At 35.8% G+C, this 17241-nt stretch overlaps 2 protein-coding genes across 2 annotated transcripts; both read right to left on the bottom strand.

Moving 5' to 3' along the window:
- Positions 1-2100: 2100 nt before the first annotated feature.
- On the bottom strand, positions 2101-2875 carry LOC105037273 (photosystem I reaction center subunit V, chloroplastic). Its single transcript, XM_010912959.4, is given in 3 exon segments — positions 2101-2582; positions 2585-2620; positions 2623-2875. Coding segments are annotated over 3 exon segments (453 nt in total). The 5' UTR covers positions 2702-2875; the 3' UTR covers positions 2101-2244.
- Positions 2876-5080: 2205 nt separating this feature from the next.
- Positions 5081-16380, bottom strand: LOC105039006 (uncharacterized WD repeat-containing protein C2A9.03). The gene is made up of 10 exons (XM_010914968.3): positions 16170-16380; positions 14806-14971; positions 14439-14606; positions 14273-14359; positions 8628-8762; positions 8373-8483; positions 6621-6712; positions 6435-6540; positions 5987-6073; positions 5081-5865 (listed from the first exon to the last, which is right to left on the bottom strand). The coding sequence occupies exons 2-10, from the start codon at positions 14944-14946 to the stop codon at positions 5452-5454; spliced, it is 1341 nt and encodes a 446-aa protein (XP_010913270.1). The 5' UTR covers positions 14947-14971; positions 16170-16380; the 3' UTR covers positions 5081-5451.
- Between the last annotated feature and the right edge of the window lie 861 nt (positions 16381-17241).

Genomic DNA, 17241 nt, shown 5'->3' with positions numbered 1-17241 from the left:
CTTTTTAGATAAATGATATGTAATTTTCAAAATATGAAATTTACATATACATAGTACACTATTAGATGATAGACACTTAGTAAATCATTATTTAGCAATTCAATATATATCTTTAAGCAAATTGATACATAGTTTCTAAATATCATATTCATCAGTACATACTATAGCAGTAATTGATATATATTTGTTGACTTACTAAAATATACTGCATGTTTTTTTGATATGCACCTAGCAATAATCTAATATATACTTTCAGGTAAAAAAATATTTTAAAAATTATATATCAATTTATCTAGAAGTCAGTATTGAATCACTATTAGGTACATATCAAAGAATTTACAGTGTGTATCAGAAGTCAACAATATATATCACCTAATCACATAGTGTGTATTGGTGAATATCTATTCTAGAAACTATATATTAATTGTTTGAATGTGTGTATTAGATTACTAGATGACTATTTTGCTAATATGTATCATCTAGCACATATTGCATATAGATAAATACCATATTCTAGAAATTTATATATGGATTTATCTAGATGTACATTAGTTTGCTAGATAATTAATTTGCTTATTGTATATTATTTAACTATGTAATATGTATCGGTAACAAATATATTTTGAAAAACTAAGAAGGAAGAGGATGCCATGCACGACTTTTTTTTTTTTTTAATCATGGGACTGATGACTTTGTTCATAGGAAAAGTTCTTAACTCTTAAACTTATGGGCATTAGAGAAGGTACAGCAAAATAGAAAATCAGTCTCATATTTTTCCCTCTGATTAATGCCTGCCCCATATGATTTTTGTTCTTTCTCGTTGTTGCTAATGGGCAAGGCACTAAAGAATCTCTAGTGGAGCCTTTACACATACGGCGGTAAGCTAGTCTATGCCAAATCCTACCCATGATACATTCAGTTCCACTAGACATTGACCACCAAGTTCGTTTTCAATTGCTCAGCTTTCCTTGCACTCTTTATCTACGCATAGATAAGTAAATGCATGTACGAAGAAAAACTTGATATAAGACCAGGTGCATGGCATCTCACTATAATATTTCATTGGAACTAGCATATGGGGCATAACCATTCTAATAATTACCAAATTAATTTGAAAATCTATAACAACTCTATAATTTCACAAATAATCTAATAGATAAGTTACAAAGGTATTATTTTTGGACTTCATCAAAATTTCCAAGCATGTGTGGGCGTCTATCTTTAAAAATTTCTATCATTTTTTAATTATATTTTTCTATCTTTAGAAATCCAGTTTCTTCGATTACATATTTCAAGAATATCAAAATTTCCATGCATGCCTCAAATGTCATCTGGAGAAATAGGGAGTTCGAATCTAACCAAGAACATGTCCCAATACAGAAGTTAAAACCCAATACAACTTAAAACCTCAAGTGTTTTTAAAAAATAAAATAAAATAAAATGCAACTTACGCAGCCCCAAAATAGACATATCAATCAGTAACATAAGTATATCCTTCAATCTTAAGGGTGACGGTGCTGCCCTCCCTTTACGTGGGTACGTCTGGTCATGCACGAGATACGGCTGAAAATAAATCTCCAGGTATTTGCTTAGATCCAATCACTTAAAATCTATTCTCTTAAAATTTTTAGTGGGAAAAATTTAGTTTGACAGATTTTTTTTCTGGATGACAAGCTGTAGCGACCCAATTTTCATATACAATATTGTATATGGAGCCAATATAATGGATTAATGCGTCATTGTTACGATTAAAGACTCAGTACGTGAGATATTGATGATCTCTTTTATATAAATTAAATCTTCTTTGATTACTATCAATATGAGACTAATGATGTCTTTCTTCTACGTTACAATATCATAATTCTAAATTTTTCGGATAACAAAGCTAACCAACATTCATACTCATTTAATAATAATTTTTATAAAACTAAAAAATATTTTCATAACTAATTAAAACCTTCATTTCTTATTTCCTTGCATCCAAAAGGACGTGTAGCAGAGCTAGAACAGAAAATCACAATAGAGAAAAAGGAAGAAAAACTAATGGCACAAGCAAATTCAGTCAATTTTTGATAGAAAAAAAAAAAAATTTATCGATAATAAGCCACCTCCCGCACACAAATACAATTGATCCCCCCACCAAGCATCAATGACATTCCCACCACTCCTAACCCAAACCCTACCATCATAAAATCCAGCAGACCATCAAAAAAAATTTACTCCAAAACCCCTTAAGATAAAAACTCAGAAGAACCTGGGATCATAGCCGTTGCTGGAGGTGGCGAGGATGTAGTAAGCGACGATGTGTCCGATGGAACCCCATGCAAGGACGTCGACTATGTTGAACCCGACCGGGTCGTTGGACTTGAGGAGACCCACGTACTCCTTGGCCAGGGTGTCGCCGGCCTCGTAGTGGATCATCCCGTTCTGCTCCGGGAGCCCTTGCTTGGCCACGTTCTCCCTCTGGAAGTTAAAGAACACGAACCGGCCCAAGAAGAGGGACAAACCGGTGCTGAGGCTGATCACCAGGGATGGGTTCAGCTCGGCCTTCACTGCTAGACCGGGTCTGGTGGTGGACCGGACGGCGGCCTGGCGGAGAGAGCGAGGCTGGCGCTCCTGGGAAGGAGAGGGAGCGTGAGTCGGCGGGCTTGAGAGGGCGGAGGCCAGTGAAGGTGGGTGTGGAGAGGAGAGTGGAGGCCATGGCTGATGAAGGCTTTTGGCTTGTGGTTGAGGTTAAGACTGGTGTGGGGGGAAAAGGAATGTGGACATACTATGAAAGATACGAGGATTTGGAGTGGTGGAAGTCAAGGGAGATGTTGTGGGGGAGGAGGATAATGGGAGGGGAGAGGAGGATTTGGGGTGTGAGTTGGGTGGAAGTGATTTGGGGGGAGAGATAGATAAGAAGTTTGGTGGCCACATCATGGGAAACATGGGTTTGGGACACCAAAATCTAGCACCCATTGACTAAAGGCCCCAACCGAAAAAGACATGATGTCTTGAAGGTAGATCCACATATGATATATTGTTTGTTTTAGTTAAATGGAGACATGGTCCAATGGTGTATCTGACTCCAAATTAAAAGTTGCATATTTGATTCACATAATCCAGATAATTAATCTGTATTGAGAAAGCTTTTGATTTGTTTTGATGCAAGAGAAAGCTTTTTGATTGCGGGGGTATTTTGTCAATACATCTAGATCCAAGAGGTCGATGCAATATGTTTTTCCCTTTTATTTCCCTTTTGTCTCTTCGTTCTTTTGGACCTTGCTTTCATCTACTTTTGGGACTGGTTTGTGATGGTGTGAGCTGATCCTTTCTGATCATGGATTAGCTGTTTGATGAGTGGATCGGTATTGGAATTCATAGAATTCAATTCATTTCATCTGTGTTGAGGAAGCTTTTGATTGCGGTAGCATTTTATCAATAGCTAGATCCAAAAGATGAATGAAAATATACATATTTTTAGTGTAGTATGCCTTGAGAAAGCATTGATCTTTCGAAACAGGCTTGATAACCATGCCTTTGACCTTTGAGCTTTGGTTTCCTTCAACATTGATAATCTGTCATTTGAATGGAAGTGAAAGCTGTTGTTTAAGTCAAAGTCTCTGATTGAATTTTCCAAAACGGTAGCTTTTATGAACAACCATTTTAAGTCAGCATGAGAAATCTAGAACACTAACTGCAAAATAGCAGCTCTGTTCATTTGTTTTTGATCATCATCTCTTATGGGAAATACTGTTTTTAACCTCTAGGTTTTTTAAAATCTCTCATGGAAGTGGAACATTGTCTTCCTTTCAAATTTTACCAGGCAAGAGAGAAGTTAAAAAAGGCAAAAGCTAATGAGAGTTTAGGGATAAAGATTGACAAGCATAACTTTATTTGCTTTGCCGAAAAAAAAACTTCCAAATTCAAAATACCATCTTATCATATAGCATCAAAAAACACTTTTGAGTGAAGCTTTTATTATCTCACTTCTTTGCTGAACCAATTTAGCGTTCTTAGACAAGCTGTGCATCTTCATGCGACCACAGCTTAGAAAATCCTCCTATCAATCAGTGGTCAGTCTCTTGCATACTTATGCAGGGGGTTCGAGTTTGCCTACCCATCCTCCATTGCATGCTCCCTATAAGAAACACTTTTCCATTTTGACTCTCCATCAGTTTTCCCCCAAACAAAGTCTTGCTCAAGTGATCTTCTCATGCTGATGTTTCTAATAATATTCTTTTCCTTTCAAAGGATGTAGTAGTAGAATGACAAATCAGTTGCATTCCCTGTGTATAATTAACACACCGCTTTAGGCGGTCAGTAGCATAAATTGGTACTCATAGGTAGAACAATAAAATAAAATGACTCAACCCTATAGTTCATATTTAATACAAAACTCAGATAACTTTTGAACTTGACATAGGACACTTCACTTTCCACGAAAAATCTATTAATTTCCTTAGAGAGAGAACAGACTTCAAGAGAACATAACCCAGTACAGTAGCATCCCCTTGCTAAGCTGATATCTCTCTGAAAACTCTTAGATAAATATGATATTTTAAATTAGTGCAATAATCAAAAGAAAATCAAATATTGTTAAAAGCAGAAACATTGAACAAAATGAGAATTTGTGGTGACTCAATCAATAGCTTACACATGATGACAAAAATTAATATCAGATCAAAATCAGCTGAATAACATATATATATATATATATATATAATATATATATATATATATATATATAATTAATAACACCAACAAAAAAATAATGATATTACATTACCGATCTTGTAGGAGTAACAGAACAACATGCCCAGATTTATTCACAAATTAGTTATTCTTTATAACTATTGCATCAAGAAAAATTGAAAATAAGCCTAAAAGACTCTTGCTTCTCAAAAACTTCTCAAAAGAAATTTTGTACCAAGACAGCACAAGCATAACTTTACAAATCCTCTAAATTATAGTTATGATGGTTATCCAAATTATAATCACAGGTCAAAACAATCCAACAATGAAACATTTGACTAAAAAAGTCATCATCATCAAACTAAGAAGAACCGACTACCAGAAATATCATCTGAAACTGCAATGCAAGAATCAAAACAAGCGGTGTTAAATTTCACTAAAATTTGTAGAGAACAAAAAAAATAATAAAGATTGAATGAAGATTACAACAGAATCACTCTAAAATCTTCTGGACAGCTGAAAAGTCTAGCACAGAGAGCTAACTTGAAATTTTCTTCACCTCACAACTGCAGTCTCTAGACATATGTACATTTTCTCTTTGTACACTTCAAGAGAGTTTTTTTTTTTTTTTATTCCAGATTGAACATGAGAAAGATTTCCAACTTCCCCTTTTACCCTTACTCTGGTCTCCCTGTCCATGTCCATGTACAACATGCTACCCTGGGCGCAGAACCAACAGTCCCAAGAGCTACAACATTGGAAAGGAGTTTTAATTCAAAGTAGTGAGTCAAGGTACGAGTAGTGCTGGAGGCGGCTGTACTGAAGGAGACTGCCATAGGTGCGATCCCATACACCAACAAAAAGAGCCTCGGTGTCAGGACTGAATGACATGCCCGAGATTTCACCAAAGAAGTCCAGCTCCTGTCGCCTGTTGTACCCACTTCTAACATCAAATATGTGAACAAAGTCTGCAGGCTCTGCCATCGCCATGAACTGACCATCAGATGTGAAGCGGATTGATCTTATGGCCCCAAGGTTCCCTCTTAGTACATCCACAGATTTTGAGAGGTTCCTTACATCCCAAACCCGACAGGTCTTATCCTGGTTGCCAGTAGCAAATGTACGACCATCAGGATTCCATGCCGATGCAAATGAGTAGTCCAGGTGACCACGCAATTCATGGATAGTCTGCAAGAACCAAACTTCAGAAAATTTTTGTTGCTTCAACATTCAAAATTGGATGTGATGAAGGCAGGTTACTCCTATTGAGGTTCATCACCTGACCAGAATAACCAAGTATAGTACTCACCTTTCCGGTATGAGCATCAACCAGTAGTCCCTCAGGGCTGTCACCCACAATAACAAGAAGCTTCCCATCAGGACTAAGTGATGTATGCTGCAAACAGAATAACACGTAAAGATACAATAATACAAGATATTCTCTGATACAATATTAGACTACAACACCAAGTTCCCATAGACCAGCACGGCTCAGCATACTGACTGAGTTTATACTTCTTCTAATCTGATTCTACTGATTATCCCCATTCCTCAAGAAAGATTTGATTTCAACAAATATTTGCAGATAAATTTCCAAGAAACGATAACACTACATGGCTCTTCCACCAGGATTAACAACCTAACCAATTTATATGCTACAATAGATCAATTACAGATGGCTTAAAATCACATCCCACTAGAAAAAGAAAAAACATCTAACAATGCAGTACAGAGGTAATCAAATACTGATGGCTTACATTGACCGGCCATTGGAAACGGAAATGCTTGCAAAGCTGAAACTTCTCCATGTCAAAGTCACGAACTCCACAGTCATTATTTGATGCCATGAAGTGAACAGCACCACTGAATAAATTTCATTTTTGAGTCTGACCAGCCACTAAACGTAATCAAAAGAAAAGAAAATGCCAGGCAAAATCTAGTACCTGGGATTGTCATAGATCTCCACAGCATTAGTGATTGCATTGTCATCATAAGTTGTCCGGCAACAGTAGCTTATTCCTTCTCGATCTAAATACTGCGTTTCCGACAAAGTGAAAGAACAACTCAGATAATATGTACCTTGTAAAATACTGGAATAAATATATTTCCAATGTTGCATTAAGTATATAGTCCACTGCAATCACATTTAGTGCATCTATATCTAACAGCTAAGACCATAAGTTTCATGTCTAAAATACACAAACGCTTCACCTGATTGATGACGACGAATCAGATCCTCAAAAAGACCTGATCGATCACGTATATATTACCACTGGCAATAAACTTATAGCATTTTTACGTAACAGGCAATACCAAACATTTAGACTTTTCAGCAAGAAGCCCTGAAAAGTAACCTTGAAAAATCCTGGCCCAAATTATATGTGCATAAAACAATAATATTTCATTGTTACCTAAATTTTTTTTTAATTGAACAGCCTATAATGTTATGCAGCATAGCAGCAATAGACAATGATGCCAAGTAAGTGAAAGATAAGGCTGAAATGATGAATTAGTTCCCAAAACATAAACAAAAAGAAAAGAATGTTTCAGTTTTCAGCAAACTGATGTTTTTTATCCTTTCAGAAAGATGAACACAAACATTGGGATAGCATAATGCTGTGTGAATCTGTATTGCTTATGTACTGCTGGAGGCAATGGCCTTTTTAAGTCATGTTTCTGGCCTGTAGTGCTAAGCTGCTCCCACTTTACCATGATCCTTTCATCCAGAAGAATTCATAACCTCTTAGTGTAGCTATAACTATAAGTACATAAGATCACATAAATAAAATGCGCATATCACCTAATAACTGCTTTAAACAACCTGAAATACTCCTAGTAAACCATAACTTCTCAGCTTACTCCATCTTAATTTTGTAACTGCTGACTTTTGGGGCAATCAGATAGTCTACCACCATGATTCTTGACAAATCCAATAACATCTCTAATTATCATTTTCTGATCTCAACTATTTGGAGTTAACTTTTTGAATCCTTACAAGGTGTTTTTTGACAGGGTAACTCGAGATACACTACAAACTCTTCCAAAACCTTTCTCACACCTTTCATCCAAAATAGCTTATCACTTTTTCTCTCTGTTGTGACCCTCCAAAATGCAAGTTCAAGCACTTTTCTATTGCATGCAATCACCTTCCTACTTATCAAGTCATCTCATCTTACACAGCTTGGACCTTGAAAGCCTTGAGTGATGGTCCACAAACCTCATTGTCTTCACTACACTGCATGCTCAAATATGAATTGGCATTTCTATCAACCAAGGGTAAATACTTTATTCTGAGACAACTTTCCATCATACCACATGTTGCCATTCTTCTCAGACTTTCTCTTTACATCATGCATCATCAGCGTAACACAAAGAACCATGTACACAAGTATACAGCCATACATCTTGCTATTTTGCTACATCTATAAGACATACATGGCAAATTTCTCATATATATGCTTATGAAAATGCTTGAAGGAAGCCAAACAGAAAATTGTTTTGTATCGTTGGCGAATTTTTCATGAGCATACTTCTGGAAATAACAAAACATGTTCCATTAAAAACAGCTAACAAATTGATAAACTAATGAAAAATAAATAGAAAGAAAATGAAAATAGTGATGGATATTATATATTTCTCCCATGCTTTTATGAATTATTGTCAAAAAGAACGGAGGACAAAATGAAGAGAATTACTTTACAAATAAGTTCTCCTTGAAATCCACCCGCTACAAGTAACTTATCCTTTACTGCCAACGTGCTAACTTGAGTCTGAGAAAATCCTTCTAATACACTTCCAGGGTGTTTCTGTAACAAAATTAAAAAGCCATTATGTAAGTTAAAAATTATATAATAAAATGATTATTCCAGAAAAACGTGATTTAAATCAAAATAAAAAAGAAAGAGGGCCAAAAGGAACTTTATGATAAATTTTTGAAGAAGAGTGTACACCTCATTTGGTGCCACATGTCCTGAGACATTCATAACCTCATACTTGTCACAAGTTAATGCTGACCAATGGAGCACAGAATAGTGTGACATTAGATAGACATCATGTTTTGATGTAGCCCAAACCAGATTTCTCAGCTGTAAATGTAAAAAATAATTAATGAAGATCAATAAAACAGTTCTAAAGAAACTCAAAATAAATAGAATGCACCCATATAAACATAATAAGCCCACTGAAGATTCTTTTGCACTGCAGTTTAGCTACCTAGAAACAAATGACAGGACAATCATATAACATTTAAATTTTATCAAAATATCCAGACAAAATTTGACATGGTTAAGGTCCAGCAATAAGAGAAAGGTTGGTGACAGAAGGTAGAAAAGAAGTATTTGATGCACTTATCCTTGATTATGGGTGTAGAACAACTTTGGTTCTGAATTTCTGATCAAGCACAGCTTCAAAATTTATTTCAAGCATGATATTCAGGACCAAACATGCCTTGCTTCCAATTTGGTCAAGCCTTGCTCGAGTAAAACTGAACATAAGCCTATTTTTTGAATGGATTGATAGCCTTCTATCAAATGAGAGTCAAATCAAGTTTAAACCAGGCTCAATTCAAGCTCATTTGATCTTCAAATTCAAAGCCCTTTTTAGCCAAATAAAACCCATGACCCAATAAACTGGAAAGCTATTAACCTACAACTATTGAGCCAATCTGATTGTGAATTTTGACAATATGGTGAGGCCATCAATTTGTTTAAATAAGACCATATTAGTTTTAGCAGTTGCTAATTAACAATATGCATAACAGATACCATATATAAAATACATATTGTCAGATATTTTCTCTAAATATAATATTTAAAACTTAAACATGATTTTTTAGCCTAACCAAGCAGTGCCTGATCAAACAGAGGTCTGCTCAAGCTTGGCTTGAAACTGATTCCAGGCCTAAAAGCCAAGATCAAGCTTGGCTTGTTCAGATCTCATTAAAGCTTAATTGAACCTATGAGCAAGCCAAACAAGACTATTTGCAAGTGACTAGAACTGATTCCTTTTTATATCTGTAATGTGATGAATCTAATATGCCCCCTCTATAGTTGAGTTCAAATGTTCGGTTACCACAAGCATTTTTAGAAATTTCATCTTTATAGAATCTGTAAAAGGCCACCACCAAGCACTTGCTCAGATGGCATCACCATTAGCAATTGGATAAAGAGGCAAGAGTTCGACTTCGGCTGAGATCAGCCATCTACAACTGGAATGGGAATAGGGTAGAAAGGTAGGGATTAGCCCCTCCTAATCCCTTTTTTAAAAAAAATAAAAATAAATAAAAATCTGTATAAGGGTCACCTGAACCTTTAATGTAATATGTTATTCACTAAATCTGCAGATTCCCGCCACCAAAGGTAAAAAAATAAAATTTTGATTTCAAGTATAGAGATGAAATCTTTTTCCCTTCCTTTTCTCAAGATATTTCTAAACTAGAAGTGATGATCTACCAGACATTGTAATTGCTTGTGTCAGCATATGTGGGATCGTACACAAAAATGTAGTTGAACCATTTCTTTTACCTGCTCTCAATAATGAACTTAAAAGTGATACAAATACTAAAATATGTTATCCCTCTCTTTTCTCAAAGCTGTTTCCAAAACACTGACGATGACACAGTACATACTGAAGTACTCAAGTCAGCTCTGTAAGGTTCATGTCTTAGTTGCCAGCAGTGAGAGCAGGTCCAGGTGGAAGGAAGCAGATCTTTTACAAAATTACAACAATGAAAACCTCAGGAAGTGGGTGATGAGTTTCTGAGGCACATATGCCACTCTAAGCAGAATTCTAGATAATGAGGTTCATGCATGCAGGAATTTGCTAAAACTTTCTTGTTATTGTTCTCAATTGCCAAATATTAATATAACTGGAATGCAAATGATATTATATGCAAAGGTTTAAATATCTGCAATAGTTCAGTCCATCTGCTGTCATGTCAAAACAATCGATACAACCACTAGGGTACAAACTTTGACAGATAAGGAACCTGAGATCTAAACCTGGACAAGGAAAATATTAATGTTTCCTCACTTGCAAGGTCGAATGTGTTTTCGCTTATTAGAGTGAGATCTAATTTTCCATATTTCACATTGATGACAGGGAAACATGCTAAACAGGAATACATTTCAGCCTCTTAAGAAAGTGCAAACTAAGGAACCGTTTGAATAGAATATAATAGGATGGTCCATATCCTAAAGTTATCGCAGTCACCCAAGATCAGTTGTATGGATGTCTTCCTTATCAGATAAAGTGCTTGTCAGAAAAGGCTAAAGCTTCAGGAAAACTCCCATAAATCTAGGACTTCCGCTCACAAAGAATCCACGCTCTCCAATACCCCTTTCTAGAGCTAACTAAAGAGATTTCTCTGGCCTGTGTTTATATGCTCGGCCTCTGCCCACCAACCTTCACCATGTATACCATCTCTTCCCTCCATCCTACCTCACACCCGCTTGATGAGATCATAAACACAGAGGTGAGTTTTAAACCCCCTCATCCATCAATCCCTCTTGTCCCTTCCATCCCATATCCTTTGCCCTTTCATCACTCCCCCCTACTTATGCCCATGCCTCCACTCCATCCGTACCCCTTCAGTTGCCTCTTTCTCATCCACCTCAACACCTCCCCCATTCTGACTCCAATAATAAGCAGCTCTCTTCTGCATCCAACCTCCTTTTTCTCCCTTGATTTGGTATGCACACGTGTGTTAATGGGGCCAGGTGGGAGGGAGCAGGGCAGTGTAGGGGAGATGCAGCCGCTTATGTTAATTTAGTCGACCAAACATCAACAATTAAAATAACTAATCGGACACTTCTCCTATTCGTTTAAACATAAACATATCATATGTTACATGATTTATTGATTTTATTTTTAAACCATAAATCTCATTAGCTACTTAAATAGGACCTAGCAACAAGGATGTCATGCTCCACGACCATGGGATAAATATCAACAGACTTGCAACCCTCTACAAGGATTTTGCAGCATAATATATGAGCATGCTCTAAATCAAAGCATCCGCTCTCTAAGAATGCTAATCTTCTCTTTTGATTTAAACTCTAGCTACTAGCCAAAGGCTAGTAGCTTTGCTGCTGAAGAGGCTCAACATGTCAGAGATACCTTCAACCTACTGAAAAAAATAGGATCCCTATGCTCTTGAAATGATATATTTTAACTTTTATGTGTCAAAATATTTTGGTCTGATAATCAGCAAAACCTACTGAGAAAAACATCAGTTATTAACCTACTGAAGAACTGATATGTCCATGTCCTAGTCAAGGAGGTAGGTTTAGAGCCAGCAATAAAGCTAGCAAAGACAGCTCTACCGCGAGCAGAAAAAAGCCACCCTATGGATGAAAGTAGTTATGGATTTTAAGTTCATGGGAGGTAGTATGGGATCTATAGCCGTCATTTTTAGCATTCTAAATTCTTTTCTTTCGCTGACGGGAAAGGTACCTCCACATTTCTAACCTGGGGAAAGGAGAACATTGATAGAGCTTTTCCATGCCCGATTGAAATACCCATAAATGGTATTTTACATAGAAATAATATTCTTGCTTATTTTGATGATCCACCAAATCCGACTCCACTATTGATAGAGTGAATAGATCTGCCATTTATTAAAATCTCTCTTCTGATTCAAAATCGATGCTAATATTGGCATTCTAGGGGCCATGGAAGGGGGTGTCATGTCAAAACAAAATAGTGTATGTGGTAAAAAATAAGTAATCTATTCCCCTTTTCAAAAAAAAAAAAAAAAAATCTTGAAGATTAGATTTTGTGATCCACTGCCGCATCTATTCCAATTCCAATAGCTCGAACTCAGATCATGGGGATCGCCAGAATACTTTGTGTCAACCCCATTCATAGGTCCAAGATCCACATCTGTTACTAAGAAATTTGATTTCCTTTTCAAGCATCTTTCATGATCACATTCTCTCTACATTAATTTTTAAAAAAAATTATAGAGATACCCCTTTAAGCTTGGGCCATTTACGCTTAGACCCCAAAAGTTTGTAAAGTGTCAATTAGTTGCCAAAACTTCAAATTTGTAGCAATATAGCCCAATCATCTATCTGTATCCCAACACCACTAACCAAGTGATAAAAGAGATAAAAATACCAATGATTTAGAGAGGTTGCCCTCTATCATTCATCTATCAGCATAGATCTCAAAGTGCTTCATATTTTGTAACCAATCCACTTACATAGACCTTAACATGCTCCATTCTCTATCATCCATCCACCTACATAAATCTTGCACGTCATTTTATGTCATTCATTCACATGCACATATCTTAAAATGCTCCATGCTGTCATTCATTTGCTAGCACAGATCTTATAGTGCTCCAACGTCAATCATTCATCTGCATGCATGGATCTCAAAGAGCTCAACTCTTTGCCATCCATCCACCTGCACGATCTGAAAGCACTCCATGTGTGATCCATTTGCTTACACAAATCTCAAAGTGTTTTGTCTACTATCCATTCGCTTACATGGCTCTTAAAGCGCTCCATCCTCTATCATTTTTCTACTTACATAGATCTCATAGCACATCATCCTCTATCATTCATCTACCTACATAGATCTCAAAGCACTCCATCCTCTATCATTCATCCACCAACACGGATTTTCTAAGTGCTCCATGTTTTGTCATCCATCCATTTGCATAACTCTCAAAGTGGTCCATCCTCCGTCATACATCCATATATATAGATTCAAAGCACTTCATCTTCTGTCATCCATCCACATGCACAACTCTCAAAACACTCTATCCTCTATCATCCATGCACATGCATAGATCTCAAAGCACTTCATCTACAACCATTCATCTTTCTGAATAAATCTCATCATCAAGCACTCCATCCTTTGTCATCCATTTGTATGGATCTTAAAAATCTCCATCCTTTGTCATCCATCCACCTCCATAAATCTCAAAGCACTCCATCCTTTGTCATTCATTCCACTAGCATAGATCTCAAAGTGCTACTCTCCCTTCCCTTCCCTTCAATTTCCCCCCAAAATAAGAGCCCTTTGTTAAGTTAGTAATAAGTTATCATATGATCCTCAAGTGATAATATTTTGTAACAGAGATAGATGGCTAGACTACATTACAATGAATTTAAAATTTTGGTAGCTAATTAACACTTTTTAAACTCCAAGGTCTAAATGTAAGTGGCCCAAACTTGGAGGGACTCTATGATTTTTCCTTAATTTTAATAACCAAAAAATTATTCACCTCCTCTACTTGACTAACACTCTATCTTAATGAACACATCTACATAATACGCTGTTAAAGCTGTCTCAACATCCATCAACCTTTAGTAAGTTCTACTCCTCAGACCCAGAATCAGAAGTCCATCCAAATTCTACCTCAAGCTAAATTATCATTTTTTCAAAAAATTGTTGACATTGACTTATTCAAACCTTTGTACAAAACAGAAACCATGTTTACAAGAGATAGAAACATCTTAAAACAATACAAATAGCATGGCATTACATAAACCAAGATACTGAGCAAAGAATGAATAAACAAATTCAATAGCTCATTAATAAATAAGCCAAAGGTAGGAACCTACTGGGAACTTTATTTGTTTACCTGAAAATGGAGGATAGTTGATTTCACTGATCTTGTATTAAGTCGAAACTCATAATACATACCCCCCTTCTCAGTTGGTTTGCAATCCTAGATACAAGAAAAGGATGTTGAAAAGAATGCAACAAGAAAATGATGCAACAAACCAAAACTTGTGTAACTATTGTACCTTTTCCGATGCTTCACCAGAATCTTGAATGTTCTCATAATTCTTGTATTGTTCTAATCTGGTTTGTCTGTACTTCTCCCTTGTAATGCTTAAGCTATTCCACGGTATTCCTTGGATATCCCTTCCTTTCCTTGCTTGTGCTGATGAAGTGTCGAATATCTTACTATGCTGGATAAAATAAGATAGCTTTCGTTTAGCATGTTAACAGCATAATACCGGAAAGCAAAATGAGAAATAAGAAAAGAGGTTCTCAGAATTTATATAATTCTGTACTAATAAGAAACACTAGCATGCCATTTAAAGTATTAAAAAGGAAAGTAATTGCAGCAGTTTGTTGAAAAACATGCTAGCATAAGGATAGGCATACAGATTGGCCATATTCTTCATCATCAGAATCTGAATCACCCATCACTCTTCCTTGAAAATCTTCATCCATGTCATCCTCTGCATCCCCCATTTCATAATCCTCTGCCATCTCATCAACATCATCACCTTGGTACCGAGACATATTTGACTTGTTTAAAAATTTATACCTGTGTCATATCCAATACAAAGAAAGTTCGGATGAAGGCATAAAGTTCCAATGGCATCTCAAACATTCTCTCAATATGCAAGAACTTAAGTAAAAAAGAGCAGCAATATGAGAAACAAAATCCAACAGTGCATACCAAAAGGCACACTCCAGCAAGCACAAAAGAAAGAAGACCACCTACAGGTTCATATCTATGATGTATAAAATGAAAGGCTTTGCTTGACTTCCCGACCTACAACACCTCATGATGATGAGAGCTAACAAACAAAGCCCTTTTTGGAATGAATACCCATTGTTTCTCTGTCATACAAACTACAGAGAGGGAATAGTTATAACGGGTGTGATATGTGGGTGGGTGGGTTGGTGTGTGTATGTGTGTGTATTTACACAAGAGAATTATAATCATTCTAAATCACTCATGCGCTAAACAAAAGGATTCATACTCAATTGATTCACTTATGAAATGTCAATGGTAATTAACATTCATCCTGGAACATTTCCCCGATGCTTGAACTTGGGCAGATCATTAGTTCAACCACCTTAATATCCTCCGTTGTCACAAATGGATTGACAAACAGCCAATCGCCCAAGCAACAACATACTATCCAACATAAAAGTGAAATAGACTAAACCAAGAGCGAGATGTTTATATTTTTACCAACAAACCTAGGCCACAGAGAGCAACGGTCTAGACAAACTGGTATCTTTACCCACACGATTGTATCAAAACGCATGCACGAATAAGTTGCATAAATATATTCAGATGAGAAAAATTAATTCTTCATCTATTCATTTCGCGAATTAAATAAGCAACCTCGAAACCACAATGTAATATCATGAAATTACAAGGCAAGAACACCTTGTACACAGAGTTCAGAGATCTTGACCCGGATTTTTTGGATAAATCGATAAGTTACTCAAGACAACATGAAAATTCGAACAAAATGAGTTTTTTTTTTCCATAATTCCAAATTTAAAGAAGAAAAAAACTTCAGATTACGCCACGATCCTGAAGTCGCAAACCCAAACTTTTCTCTGTACAAAAAGTAAACCGCAGAAAATGACAATAAGAAATCAAAGATATCCAACATAGACCTGAGGCAGAAAAGATGGATCCCAGACATCCAAATCCAGACCCAAGACATCTAACCAATCGCATAAATTTCCCCAAAAAAAAACGATTTTTTATTATTTCTCACCTTTTTTAGCGTTGGAAGCCTTCAGATCTCCAAGGAGGAGAGGATCTGCATCCCCTAGGGCCAGGAATCCGAGGAATCGGAAGCCTCCCGACCAGAATTAGACGAATTTGAGGAGATGAAGAGGATCGCTTCTCGCCGATCAAGGGTTGGGCTTTTCTTAATTTTTCCTTTTATTTTTTATTTCTTTCCCAAAGCTTGCCGCATCGCAGGCAAGGGCGGAGAGGGACAGATTATGGATAGAAATACTTGTCCGTTTACGGTAATGCCCCAGATGTTACGGACAGACTTACGAAAACGCCATCCAGAATGCAAATGAGCACCGAGCTCGTTGTTTTGACATAGTGACAAAATTGGTCTCATGCCACGTGTCTCGCGTTGATGATATCCGCTTTTCAAACAAAATTCTGAATTGCTGAAACTTGTTTGCTAAATATTAAATGTTTGTAATAATTAAAAATTTATAATTATTTTAATGAAGATTTTTATTATACTTTGTTAAAAAATTGAGGTTAAAGTTTTCATTCATGAAAAATTTTTACTACATGAGATTGAAAGATAAGTAAAATTAAAAAAGATAAAATCATTTTGACTAAAAAATAATATTGTAATGAGCATTGAAAAATTTTGAAGAAATGTAATTAATGAAGATGCTAATATTGTGATGATATATTGGTTGCTTTTTCATATATAAGAGAATGGCCAAACTCCAGATAGATGATAATAGTTAAGCTTGTAATTCTCAAAGAATAAATTTTTTTTTTATTTTATAAAATTGGTCGATGTTTTGAGTTAGTATACATTATAATTGTTTTGTATAGTTATATATCAATAGAGTAAAAAAATAATATAAAATCATAAATACTTATTTTTGGAATGAATATTTGATTTAAATAGCCTAAAATATGGCTATAATTTTTCTAGAAAAAACGGATCTAGTTTTGTAACTATAGGATAAAATTAATTTTTTCTACAAAAAGATCGCATAAACTGAATTCAAAAATCAAAATTTGGGTATTAAACATTTCAAATTGTTAAAAAATATTCTCTTCCTTTCATGACATTCTACTTTCGA

The sequence above is a fragment of the Elaeis guineensis genome, chromosome 1 (genome assembly GCF_000442705.2).
Source record: "Elaeis guineensis isolate ETL-2024a chromosome 1, EG11, whole genome shotgun sequence".
In the NCBI taxonomy this organism is placed as follows: Eukaryota; Viridiplantae; Streptophyta; class Magnoliopsida; order Arecales; family Arecaceae; genus Elaeis; species Elaeis guineensis.
The sequence above is the reverse complement of the archived record's forward strand: the minus strand, read 5'-3'. Positions and strand labels throughout refer to the sequence as shown.

Excerpts from the sequence above, each read along its gene's own strand:
- LOC105039006 (XM_010914968.3), bottom strand. The coding sequence starts at position 14,946 with ATGTCTCGGTACCAAGGTGATGATGTTGATGAGATGGCAGAGGATTAT. Across the intron at positions 14,607-14,805 it reads ATGAAGAATATGGCCAATCT|CATAGTAAGATATTCGACAC; the intron begins GTATGCCTATCC and ends TATTTTATCCAG. Across the intron at positions 5,866-5,986 it reads TTGATGCTCATACCGGAAAG|ACTATCCATGAATTGCGTGG; the intron begins GTGAGTACTATA and ends TGGTTCTTGCAG.